Raw genomic sequence first — 11,971 nt, 5'->3', positions numbered from 1 at the left:
GAGTGGGGGGGAGCCGTCCCCCCGCGGCAAACGCGCGTGGGCGCGCGCGCACCCGGGCACCGCCCCCACGCGCATGCGCGCGCCTCCCCCTCCCGGCGCCTCCTGCGCGGCGCCCCCTGGCGGGGCGCGGCGGGAAGGGGGAAAGGGGAGGGGGCGGAAGCACCGCCTCGCGGAGTGACGTCACACAGCCCCGCCCCGGCGCGCCGGTGCCGCTCGGTGCTGCCGGTCCCGCCGCCCCGCGCGCTGACGTGGCGGGATACGTGTGCGGAAGTGCTCGGGGCGGGGCTGCGCAGGGCACCGGGCCGGGCGGGGGCCCCGCGGCGGAGCGGGCCGAGCCGAGCCGAGCCGAGCCGAGCCGTACCGTACCGTACCGTACCGGGCTTGCTCGGTAGCCGTGCGCCAGCCGCAGCGGGGCCAGGCAGCGCCCGGGCCGGGCCGGTGGCGGGCGCGATGCTGAAGGCGGTGATCCTCATCGGGGGCCCCCAGAAGGGTGGGTAAGGGGCGCCGGGGCGCCGCGTGTGCCCGCGGCCTCGCCCCGGGGCCCGCTGACCCGCCGCTCCTCCGCAGGGACCCGGTTCCGGCCGCTGTCCTTCGAGGTGCCCAAGCCGCTATTCCCGGTGGCCGGCGTGCCCATGGTGCAGCACCACATCGAGGCCTGTGCCAAGGTAGGCCGSGGGCCGGGGTGGCGGTGGCGGGGCGGCCGGGGGCCCCGGTGCTGCCCGCCCCCCTCTGCTCTCTCGCCAGGTGCCCGGCATGAAGGAGATCCTGCTCATGGGCTTCTACCAGCCCCACGAGGCCCTCAGCCGCTTCCTGGTGTCRGCACAGCACGAGTTCAAGATCCCCATCAGGTGGGCAGGAGCCCTGCTGCCCTCGGCGTGTCCATCTCCGCCAAGGAGCCCGTCCTGCCCAGCCTGGCTCTGTCCCTCACCCGACTGCCCTGGGGGGGAGCCCGCCAGGCAGACCCACCTTGTCCCATTGTGGATGGGCATCCTGGCCCCTGTCGCCAGCTCTGCCAGCCTTCAGGGGTCCCCAGCCCACTCTCCGTCCCTTGTCCCGGGCCCTGCCCTGGCTGGATGCTGCTGCTCCTGCCTCCTTCGCATGTGCCAGAGCTGCCATGAACTGCCTCTTTGCCTGGCAGGATCGTGTCCGTCTGGCCCTTTTCAGTCACTCCCAGCCCTGCTTGCAGGCAGCGCCACCAGACACTGGCTTCCCTAAGCCATTGCTCTTCCCCGCTTGGCTTGCAGGTATCTCCAGGAGTATGCGGCACTGGGCACGGGTGGCGGCATCTATCACTTCCGGGACCAGATCCTGTCGGGTGGTCCTGAGGCCTTCTTTGTCCTCAATGCAGATGTGTGCTCTGAGTTCCCCTTGCAGGAGATGCTGGACTTCCGGCAGCAGCACGGCGACATGCACAGCTTTGTCATTCTGGGCACCACGGTGAGCAGCAGCGCTGGGAACCCACTGGCAGTGCTGGGGAGCGGAGGAGCAGCATTGCTCTGGGACACACTTGTCTAGAAGCCAAGGGCTCCTGTGGCAGATGGGGTCTGGGTGTGAGCTCTGGGTCCCGTCGGCCCTGTATCCCCATGCCTGCTGCTCCGCCGCTGCTAATACATCCTGTCTCCACAGGCCAACAGGACACAGGCTCTGAATTATGGCTGCATTGTGGCTAACGCGGACACGCACGAGGTACTGGAGGGGTTAGGGGAGCTGGGCRTGGTGTGGGCGGTGGTGCTGCGCTGCCTGTGTGGGCACGTGTTCCCAGCGTGCTGTGATGGGGCGGAGGGTGTGGTGCTGGGCATGGGGCCGGTGCGGGGGCTGTGCCCTGGGACTCATGTCTCTCCCTTGCCTCCAGGTTCTGCACTATGTTGAGAAGCCCAGCACGTTTGTCAGTGAGATTATTAACTGTGGTATCTACCTGTTCACACCTACCATCTTCCAGCACATCGGCAATGTCTTCCAGAGGAACCAGCAGGAGCTAGTGCTGTGAGTGCCCCTGTCTGCCCTGCGTCCCTCCCACCCCACTGCTTCCTGGGGCTGCAGCAGCACACTCATCTTCCATTCTTTCTCTGTCTTCTCTCCTCCTCTGCCATCACTCACTCGTTTCCTGATCCTGCACCAGCTGTCCTTACCTTGGGTAAGTCTCCCTYTATGTCTGTGCTGGCTGCTCTCAGCACCGGATCGTGCTAGCAATAACGCATGCTTTCCTCCCTGCTCCAGGCTGCTCCGCAAGACTGTTGTTTGTGCATCTCCCCTGCTGCGCTGCTCCCCTCCTGGCTACCTCAGTCTGCAGCCAGGTTGGGGCTCCCCATCTCTGCCTTCCTTTCCTCCCCYCCATCCTCATACAGCTCAGGACAAAGGGGTGAGCGAGCCTTTCAGTGGGGAACACTCTGCTTCCCCTTCCAGCCCTCTCTACCCTCTCAGCTGGCCTGTCATCTGGCATCTCTGCCACCACCTCAGTGCAAATCCAGCTGTGCAGGGATTACTGTGGCCACATCTGGAATGGGGGACAAGATCTGTAACACATGCACCCAGGGCTGGGTGGTGCTCTCATACTGCAGTTTCTGGCTCAGAACTTGTTTCAGCTGGCAAGGCCTTGTCCCTCTGCTGTCCTGGGGCTCAGCAGGGCTGGGCAGGCCTGGCCTGACAGCTGGGGCTGTCCCCCTCTGTGGGGAGAGATGCACAGCTAGGAAGGAGTCCAGGAAGAGCTCCATCACCAAGGAGCCCCCCTAGATCTGGAAAGGGTAGCTGTTGGGCCCCTTGGCCGAGGCACTGCTGGGGTGGGTGTCTAAAGGGTGTTTTGCTTGCAGAGAGGAGARCTCCAATGGCTGGCATCGTGCAGAAGTGATCCGGCTGGAGCAGGACGTCTTCACGGCGCTGGCTGGGAGTGGCAAACTCTACGTCTACAAAACTGACGGCTTCTGGAGCCAGATCAAATCAGCTGGGTAAGGCGTAGACCTGGGGTTCATGTAGCAGGAGCACTGAGTGATCTGCACCAGAGCTAGGAGAGGAGGGTAACTAGGCAGGGCTCTGAGGCTGCGTGGGGGTGGCAGGTACCGAGTTCAGACCCTCCTCTGTCCTCATAGAGCCAGAGAAGCAGTAGCAATCTTTTGCTTTTTCTTCCCCCAGCTCTGCTATCTATGCCAGCCGCCTTTACCTGAACCAGTACAGCCAGTGCCACCCAGAGAGACTGGCCCAGAACAAACCTGGAGGCCCTATCATCCGAGGTATCCTTCTGACACCCTGAGTGGCCTTGGGTACTGTCTGGGAGCTGCCCAATGCAGGACAGGGCAGAGCAGGGCGGGGAGGAAGTGTGACCCATAGCAGGTCTTCTGATCTGAGAGATAGGTGCTCCTGCAAGCTGCTTCCCCTCATGCAGCTGCTTTGTGTTGCAGGGAATGTGTACATCCACCCGACAGCCTCTATCGACAGCAGTGCAGTGGTGAGTACAGACCTGGGGGACCCTGCAGCAGGGTGGCCTTGGGGCAATGCTACCCACTGCTTGGTGTCTCCTGTTGTGGCAGGCTGAGGTCACTGCTGTCCTCAACCTGATYGCATTCCTCTGTCCTCACAGCTGGGCCCCAATGTCTCTATTGGGAAGGGGGTGACAGTGGGAGCTGGTGTGCGTGTGCGCGAGTCCATCGTGCTGCATGGGGCCTCACTGCACGTAAGTATGGTTGTCCTAGGGTGGATGTCTGTACCCCAGTCCCTTGCCATGGGGCAGCACCCCTCATCCACTACTGCTCTCTCCCCCCAGGATCACACCTGCGTTCTCAATACTATCGTGGGCTGGGACAGCACCATTGGGCGCTGGGCCCGAGTTGAGGGAACACCTAGTGACCCCAACCCCAATGATCCCTATGCTAAGATCGACAGTGAGACCCTTTTTCGGGATGGACAGCTCACACCTTCCATCACAATCCTGGGTATGTCCTAGGCTTGCCTGCACCCAGCAGCCCTGGCCAGGCAGAGCTTTTTCCCCTTCTTGCTGACCCCACTCATTCTCTCTCTGCAGGCTGCAGTGTCACCATCCCTGCTGAGGTGGTCATCCTCAATTCCATCGTCCTGCCCCACAAGGAGCTGAGCCGCAGCTACAAGAACCAGATTATCCTGTGAGTCGGCCGCTTGCCGGGTTGGGACTGCTAGTGCCAGCCCATGACTCCCACAGAAGAGGGTTTTTGCATCCTGGGAGATTCCCAGCTCCTCCCCAGAGTGGTGAATGCAGGCCAGGAGTCCTCCAAGTGCCTGATTCCTGCTCCAGACAGACATTAAAGCTGGTGCGCATCAGCCTTGTGTGCTGCTTCCCTCCCAGCCCAGGGGCCTGCCCTGGGGCAGGGTGAAGGCTTTGAGGACAGCACATTACCCTTTAGGGCAGGGCAATGGTTCAGCTGCTGTGCACCTGTAGAGGGAGCCCTGAGCTGAAGCTGCTGGGCAGAGCACTTGCTGCCTGTAGCTTTGGCTGTTTCTCCACCAAAGGGCAGCACCTAGTTGCCTGGGAGGACTAAGTACCCCTGGCCTGGCTCTCTATGTGCTATGCCACTCACTGTCTGCAAGCCCCTAGAAGGTCTTGGCCCATCTCTCAGAGGCCAGAGGAGCTTTGGATCTGCCTGCCCTTCTGTGTAGGCAACCTTCCCTGCACGAGGCTGTTGTCAAGAGCCTCATTTCAGCAGCGTGATTGCAACAGCTCCAAGCTGGCTCCTGCCTACTGCTGGGCCCCAGTGGCTCAGTGAAAACTGAGAGCAGGCCAAGGGTGTCCTAAGGGCACTGGTGCAAGAGTCAGACACATGGGTGCTCTGAGAGCTCTGCTGGCCTTGGAGGGAGCAACTTTGTTTCCAGTTGATATATCTTTGTAGCCACCTTCCTCCTGGGTGCTGGTGTAGAGCACCCATTCTCCAGGAATGCCCACATCCCAGAGGGCTGCCAGAAAAGCCACCAGTGCTGCAGAGCATGTTCCCATCAGGCTCAGACCTGTGCAAAGCTCAGGGTGATGGCAGCAGGCCCCTGCCCCCTGGTGGGCCAGTCAGCCTCCTTCCCACCAGCACGGTTGTAACTTGGGGTCTTGCTGCATGTCTGCCCTTGCACCAGCCCTGTTTTCAGTCTCCCACATCCACAGGGCACCTGAGCAATTGTTTTATGTATATGCTGGTGGCAGAGAGCTACTGCCTTGCCTGTCTTGAAAAACCTGTTCTTTTATCGAAGGAAAGTCCCTGCTTAGCTTCACACRCTCCAACTACAGCAACCAGTGTTGCTACTTATCCACTTATCTGCATCTTCTCCTCCTGTCAGGGAGGTCTGTGCTAAAGCACCATGCTCTGCTGAGGAGCCCTATCACACCTCTCACCTTAAACTAGGCACTGCATTAGGGATTTTGCATCCATCCAGTACCACCCCAGCTCAATGGATTTGCAGTAAATCCTTGCTCCCAGCCCTGTACAKTCCTGTGCCAGTTCTTCTGTGGTCCTGGGCAGGCTGTTCCCTGACTTCAAGCACATTAAACTCCTTCAGTTTTGCCTCTGCCTTGGATGTGCTAATTTCCTTTCCCTCTGGTGAACTGTGTGAAACTGAGCCAAAGTTACTTGCTCACTTTCAGGACTGTACTTGAATTCTCTCTTCTCTGTATCCACATCAGTCCTGGGTTTTAGCACAAAGGTTGTTCAGCTGCTGGACATGGCCATGTGGCAGTTCATTCCTGTTTCATAAGGCCTGGTTTAAGTTCTGCTACAGGCTATCCTTCATACTGAGTTATCTGGGGGACAAGCCCTTCCCAGACCCTCACTCCATTCCAGTTTAATCCAGCTTTCCCMGTCTTTGAGGGAGGGCTGTGCGTTCCAGTGCTGGTTACATCTCCTGGGGCTGGAGGGAAGGAAGGAGTTAAAGGGGCCTCAGCYAAGGTGCCAGGAAGTCTGGAAATACTTAAGCTTGTCCTGCCCTTAGCAGCAGCTCTGATTACTTGAGGCCAACATCTGGGCTGGAACAGGGGGCCTCTCACATCCAGGGCAGGCTTCATCTGTAACCTGAATTCCCATCCAGCTCACTGAGACAGGGCAGGAGAGGCTCAGCTTGTCCTCTCCAGACCCTGCCTGGCCCCCAGCAATCCAGCCCACCACCAAAAGCAGGGATTTGGGGGAACCACTACTCACCTTGGCTTCATCATGCCAGCAAGCCCTGGAGCCTTGCCCCCACCTCAGCCCTTGAGCCTTGCACCCCTTTTGCAGAAAGGAGCAACTGGCCCCTGCTTTGAGTCTGTCCTAAGCCCTCATCTAGTCCAGGCACAGGGCCAGCCCTGAGCCTACAGCAGGGTATAGGTGCAGGGCAGTGCCTGCAAACATTGGCAAAGAAAGGGACCCTGCTCTTGCCCAGCACCACTGGGAGCAGGGGAGAAGTCCTCACGGTGGTGGTGAAGGACAGGCATCAGTCACAGCCCAGCCTGTTTTGCTGCAAGCATTTAATACGAGTCAGCCTTTAAGTACAGTGCTCAGCCAGCACCCACCACCCTGGCTGCACAGAGTGCTGGGCCCTGCTCCCCCTCTCCCCAGGCACAAGGCTGTGGCAGCACCTGGGAAAGCAGAGCAGGGCCTGAGCTCAGCACTGCTGCTGCCACCCAGCACCATGGGCCCACAGGCCCTTGAGTGGGCCCAGGGCAGCTGCCTGGTCCCGCAGGCTTCGCTCCTCCTCCACCACTGCTCCAACCCCCTGGGGAGCTGCCGTCAACAGCTACACCGGGGAAGGGAAGAACCGACCCACTTTCCTCGGGCCAGGCCCCTGCCTGCGTGGGGAGAGGAGATGAGTCAGGGGTGCAAAGCATGCTGCCCGCCCACCCCTATCCCCCGGCTCTCAGRCAGCACTCACGGCGGCCGGGCGGCCGTGCCCACGCAGCTCCGCAGCGTGCTGGGGAGGCAGCAGGTCCCAGCGGGGCTCAGCTGACCGGAGTTGGGCTCTGGGGAGGCAGTAGGGCAGAAGAGCTGCTCTGCAGGATGGGGGCCTGGTCAGGGCAGGATACAGGCCATCACATGCCAGCCCCCCCTTGGGCACCCAGGGCCCCTCAGCACCCACAGCACAAGGACAGCCTTCCCTCAGAGGCGCTCCTCTTGTGTGCCTGTGCCTTACCGCATTTGCTCCCTGGTGCTGGGGTGCCGGCTGGCAACAGCACCAGCTTCTCCTGCTCCATCCCCACAAAGTGTCTCCAGAAGTCGGGTGGCAGTGAGAGGAGCCGAGCCACCACCTGGGCAGGGAAGGAGGGAGGGAGRCTGTGGAGGCCAGCAGTGCCTAGGGCAGTCTGCACCTTGGGGCTGGGCTCACCTTGCACTGCCGCGGCGTGTCCTCCATGATAGTGAGCGGTGTGGGGTTGGCCGAGCTGTGCCCCACCAGTGTGGGCCCGAACACACGTGACAGGTTCAGCACATCCATCCTGCAGTCAGGGCTGCGGGACACCCTGTGAGGGGGGACGGCGTGAGCATGCTGCCCCACCAAGGTGCCCCCTCTGCATGCTGGACAGCAATGCAACCCCCTCGCCCTCAGCACTRCCGCCCTGCTATGGGGCACGGAGCATGGGGTAGGGGGCAGAGACCCTGGCAGGAGCGTGGGAGATGGGGACAGACCTACAGGAGACCCCAGCTTAGAAGGGCAAAGGACAGCTCATGCCCACAGCAGGGACCGAGACGGCTGCAGAGCTGTGACCCATGTGGCCCAGAGCACCCTACACCCAGGGGAGCCCCGACAGCCTTGGTGACCCCAGGCTGGGCTCAGTCCCTGCACCCGCGATGGGGGGASCTGAGGGATACCCATGGGTGCCAGGTCCCCCCGGGACGAGCCCCCCTCACCTGAGCAGGTGCAGCATGAGGAAGGCCAGGGTGTCCCTGTTGGCAGGGGGCAGCTTGCTCACCACGTGGCACAGGGCCGTGCTGCAGGCAGCCTCGTCCGGGATGTCTGCGGCGGCACCGGGGAGGCTGTCACGGGAGGAGCAGCCCCTCGCCTCCCCACGCCAGCCGGCGGCGGCCGGGGCCGCGGCTCCCCCCGGCGCAGGGCTGCCCCCTCACCGGCAGCCTGCAGGAAGGCCGGGTGCAGGCCGAAGGTGACCAGCGGCTCCTTGAGGCCCCGCAGGAAGTCCTTGAGCACCCCGCACACCACGTGGATGTCGGCCACGCCGCCGAGGCCGGGCGGCGCGCCCCCGCCGTGCAGCAGCCTCCGCTTCCACTCCCGCACCAGCTGCTCCGCGCCCGGCACCCGGTACAGCCCCGTCTGCAGGGGGAGGGAGAGGGGGCTCAGCGCCACGGCCCCGCTGCCACCGGCCCCACCGCCGCCGCTGGCCCTACCTCTGTCAAGCCTCGCGTCTCCACCTCGGTCACGCACTGCACCACCAGGGCTGGCACCAGGGGAGGCGCGGGGGGCGCGAAGTCAGCCAGGACGCCCTGGGGACAACAAGGTGAGGGGAGAGGAGAGGTGGCCCCGACCCGCTCCGCACCCTCAGGTCCGGCCGCGTCGCAGCAGCCATCCCTGCGGCAAGCCCCAGCATCCCGCATGGGGGGCCAGCCTGCCCCGGGACCCCCCCGCGCATCGCCCCTCACCTCGCGGGGCCAGGCGTGCTGGCGAGGCCGGGGCGTGCAGGGGCCAGGGCACTGCCCCCGGCACTTGGCGTGCACCAGCAGCTGGCACTGGCGGCATTTGCAGGCAGCCTTCCCGAAGCGGATGCGGGAGCCGCAGGCAGCGCACGGCTCCGGGCGGATGATCTGGCGAGGGGGAGCAGGGTCAGGGCCCCCTTCCCGCAGGCCTGCCCGCCCTGCATCCTGGCACCAGCCCCCCCATCCCCCTGGGATCCAGCGCAGCACCCAGCACCTGCCGCCTCCACCCCAACCCAGCCCTCTGGACACGGGGGGAAGAGCGCTGCCCACCCTGGGCACAGCCCCTGCACCAGGCTCCCTTCTCCAACGGGGACAAGAGGAGGGACGGGGGCACTCCGGGTTTGGGGCGGCACGCACCGTTTTGGAGGTGAACTGATGCTGGAGTGGTGGGAGGCCCCGGGGAGGAGAGGGGCAGGGGGCTGGCRCTGGCTGCCCCGCAGAGCCGTCCTCGGTGTGGCTCTCGTGCCCCGGGGCACGGCAGCCCTGATCCTTGCTGGTGCCCCACACCGTGGTCAGCTCTGCCGGGAGAGGAGATGGTGGAGGGGGGTCCTGAAAGGCAAACCGTCCGCAGCAGGGGCCTGGGGAGGCTTCCCACCTCTCCGGGGAGCCGCTGCAGCCTCGTGGCTGCCCTGGGCTGGGCGGCATTCAGGGTCTCCGCAGGACCCCGCTGCCACCACAGCGGGAGGTGAGCATCTCCCAGTGGATCCGCGCCCTCCCCAGTGATGGGAGCACCCAGAGGCCAGTCCCACACCACTGCCAAGCGGGACACACAGGGGCACACGCATGTGCGGAGCCCCCCACCCTCCCCAGCCCTTCCCACGACCTGCACGCGTGGAGAGGCGGCGTCCCTGGCGAGAGCGGCGTCGCGGCACCAGGGCGGCGGGGGGGAGGCTGCCAGCACGGCCCGGTGCCTCAGCAGGAGGGGGCGCGGGGGGGACGCTCRCCTGCGGAGGTGGGGGGCGGTGAGGAAGCCGTGCCCCACAGTGCTGCAGCATCTCCCCCTGAGCTCCACTCAGCCCCGTCCCGCACCCCACGGGGCCCTGCGCAGCCAGGGATGCTGCCACCGCAGGGGATACAGGCTGCGGGGCACTGGTACCCAGAGGGGACAGATGAGCACCCAGGGGCCCCAGAGCACCCACAGGCCTGCAGGGTTGGAGGGTGCAGCACTGCCCACCACTCCCCCCTGCACCCGTCCCTGCCCCAGGTGTGCTGGGGGGCCAGGTCCCTACTCACAGCATTGGGGGGTGCCRTGGAAGGACGGTGCCGCTTTGCCGCTACCACGGGGCCGATCTGAGGGGCCAGGGACACACGCTGGGGACAAAGCAGATGGGGTGATGGTAGGCAGGGCTGCCCTCCTCGCCTCTGCCCCAGCAGCCAAGCACCAAGCACCCAAGCCAAACAGTCTCAGCCCCACAAGGGGTCCCGGTCTCACTGCCTGCCCCCCACCAGCCACTGCAGGGAACCGAGGCCCCCTCCCCATGTCTGGGCCAGGGCAGGCCAGGCCAGGCCTGCAATGCAGAGGGGTGAGCGGAGCAGGGTGTGGGATGCCTGCACGTGGGGATGAATTATTGAGGAGCCTGGCTGGGCCACGGTGCAGCGTAATGGAGTTTCTATTGATCGTGGAGGTTTGCTGAGAGACGAYGCTCCCAGCTCAGCATCAATAAATTAACCCCCCTGCCAGGCTCTTTGCAGCCTCCCATGCAGGGTCAGAGAAATATTYGGGTGCCCTTGCACTGCATGCACCCAGCACCGGCACCGTAGGCTTAGGTTGCACCCTGGCACCGTGGGGCCTGTACCAGGCAAAGGATCCCATGGCCATGGTGTGGTAGAGCAGAGCAGACTCGGGGACGCTCCCAGGACCTGCTCACCCATGTTGGGGGCAGACCCTATCTCAGCACTGGCCTCAGCACGCTCAGGCCACTGTGTCCCAGCATTTCCCTCGTACCTGCCTCTCCTGAGCTTTGCGCTTCAGGGTCTTCACCACTGTCATATCAACATCCTGAAAGGCAGGAGAGAGCCTGGGGGCTGGCAGGGTGGCATGAGGTACCCCCAGCATCCATGCTCAGCAGCACAGGTCACCTGGGGGTATCCAGCCCCCTGCTTGCCCCCAGCCAAGGCAAAGTGGCTGCCCCACTGCAGGAGTGGGGCAAAACTGCTCCCTTGCTGCCAGGCTGCTGCTGGGATAGGAGTGGGGGGAAGAAGCCAGCCCTGGGACAAGCAGCATGTCCTTCCTTACCACATCGTCCTCGGTGCGGTCATAGCTGATGTCCGAGTGGGACAGCAGAGAGTGGCACGACTCATCCACCACGGATGACCTGCTGGGCAAACCAGGGGATCAGCACAGCCAGGGATGCCCCAACCCCAGCCAGGGCATCTATTTGCATATACATTCCTACAAGCCCAAGGCTTGCAAGGATGAACACCTCTGCAAGGCCCAACCACTGTTGCAGGACAAGCCCTGGCCCCATCCCTTCCTTCAAGCCCAGCAGAAGCAAGGAGGAGATAAGCAGAGCTGAGTCCAGGACTGCTTAAGGGGCAGGGACGGGAGGCGATGGGGCAGGAGCGAGGAGCACCGCCAGGATGCTCTTTCCTGGCGAAGAGGCTGCAGCCCCATCCCAGTGGCTGTTGGCACCCAGACAGCCCCGCTCACCTCCTCCCCAGTGCCAGGGTCCCCCTGAGGCGCTGGCCCACCAGGGCACTGAGGACAGAGCGCTGCTCGCCTGTCAGGGTGGCACTGCCCGACGGCTCCTGCATCAGGAACTCGAAGATCAGCTGAAGTTTGCGCTCCTGCAAGAGGAAAGGGGCAGCGGTCAAGACCCGCAGGACAGGCTCCCCAGTGTCACTGCCCCCAGCCCCACAGCATGCCCCCGCAGCCTCTGCCGACCCCACAGACCTGTTTCTCCAGCTCAGCCTCTGCCCGGTGCCGTTTCTTCATCTCCACCTCCACCTGGTTGCGGGCATGCTTGAGCTTCACCTCCAGTGCTGCCCGCTCGGCCTCGGCACGGGCCAGCTGCTCCCGGGCCCTGCGCCCGTCCTGCTCCAGGCGGCAGCATTTCTGGCGCGTCACCTCGAAGCACYGGGCGATCTGGATGTAGTCTGGTGGAACACGAGTGGGTGGCCAGCCGGGAAGGGGCTCCCAGCCCCAAGCTCCCCCAGTTCCACCCATCAGGTAGCAGATGGGCACTGGGAGCTTGCAGCTGAGCTGGGTGTGGGAGTCTCCAGAGCGGGAGCCCCCAGGGTGCCCCCACCTGAGGGGCTGCATGCACCCACCTTCCTCGATGCCACCACTGAGCTCCAGCAGCCGCAGCGCCCGCTCCAGCTGCGCCAGGAGGTGCCTGCAGCGCTGCCGCATCATC

At 64.0% G+C, this 11,971-nt stretch overlaps 2 protein-coding genes across 5 annotated transcripts; one reads left to right on the top strand and one right to left on the bottom strand.

Moving 5' to 3' along the window:
* Positions 1-376: 376 nt before the first annotated feature.
* Positions 377-5,514, top strand: GMPPA (GDP-mannose pyrophosphorylase A). 4 transcript variants are annotated; one of them, XM_026078102.1, is made up of 13 exons: positions 379-490; positions 568-665; positions 745-848; positions 1,245-1,437; positions 1,627-1,686; positions 1,853-1,983; positions 2,120-2,134; positions 2,808-2,942; positions 3,127-3,224; positions 3,393-3,439; positions 3,572-3,664; positions 3,755-3,923; positions 4,013-5,514. In XM_026078102.1, exons 1-13 carry the CDS (start codon positions 451-453, stop codon positions 4,111-4,113), a joined length of 1,284 nt encoding a protein of 427 aa, XP_025933887.1. In that variant the 5' UTR covers positions 379-450; the 3' UTR covers positions 4,114-5,514. The 4 variants fall into 4 exon arrangements, with proteins under 4 accessions (XP_025933890.1, XP_025933887.1, XP_025933888.1 ...); XM_026078103.1 differs by lacking the exon at positions 2,120-2,134; XM_026078106.1 differs by lacking the exons at positions 745-848; positions 1,245-1,437.
* A 1,197-nt stretch (positions 5,515-6,711) lies between these two features.
* LOC112972045 (rac GTPase-activating protein 1-like) lies at positions 6,712-11,970 on the bottom strand. The gene is made up of 17 exons (XM_026078080.1): positions 11,886-11,970; positions 11,509-11,711; positions 11,266-11,402; positions 10,852-10,930; positions 10,561-10,614; positions 9,849-9,926; positions 9,436-9,559; positions 9,367-9,368; positions 8,973-9,164; positions 8,562-8,723; positions 8,310-8,405; positions 8,034-8,235; positions 7,818-7,923; positions 7,297-7,429; positions 7,105-7,219; positions 6,847-6,964; positions 6,712-6,763 (listed from the first exon to the last, which is right to left on the bottom strand). Exons 1-17 carry the CDS (start codon positions 11,968-11,970, stop codon positions 6,712-6,714), a joined length of 1,938 nt encoding a protein of 645 aa, XP_025933865.1.
* Position 11,971: the final 1 nt, after the last annotated feature.

The sequence above is a fragment of the Apteryx rowi genome, unplaced genomic scaffold (assembly GCF_003343035.1).
Source record: "Apteryx rowi isolate R43461 unplaced genomic scaffold, aptRow1 scaffold_47, whole genome shotgun sequence".
In the NCBI taxonomy this organism is placed as follows: domain Eukaryota; kingdom Metazoa; phylum Chordata; class Aves; order Apterygiformes; family Apterygidae; genus Apteryx; species Apteryx rowi.
Note: the sequence above shows the minus strand (reverse complement) of the source record. Positions and strands in the feature narration are given on the sequence as shown.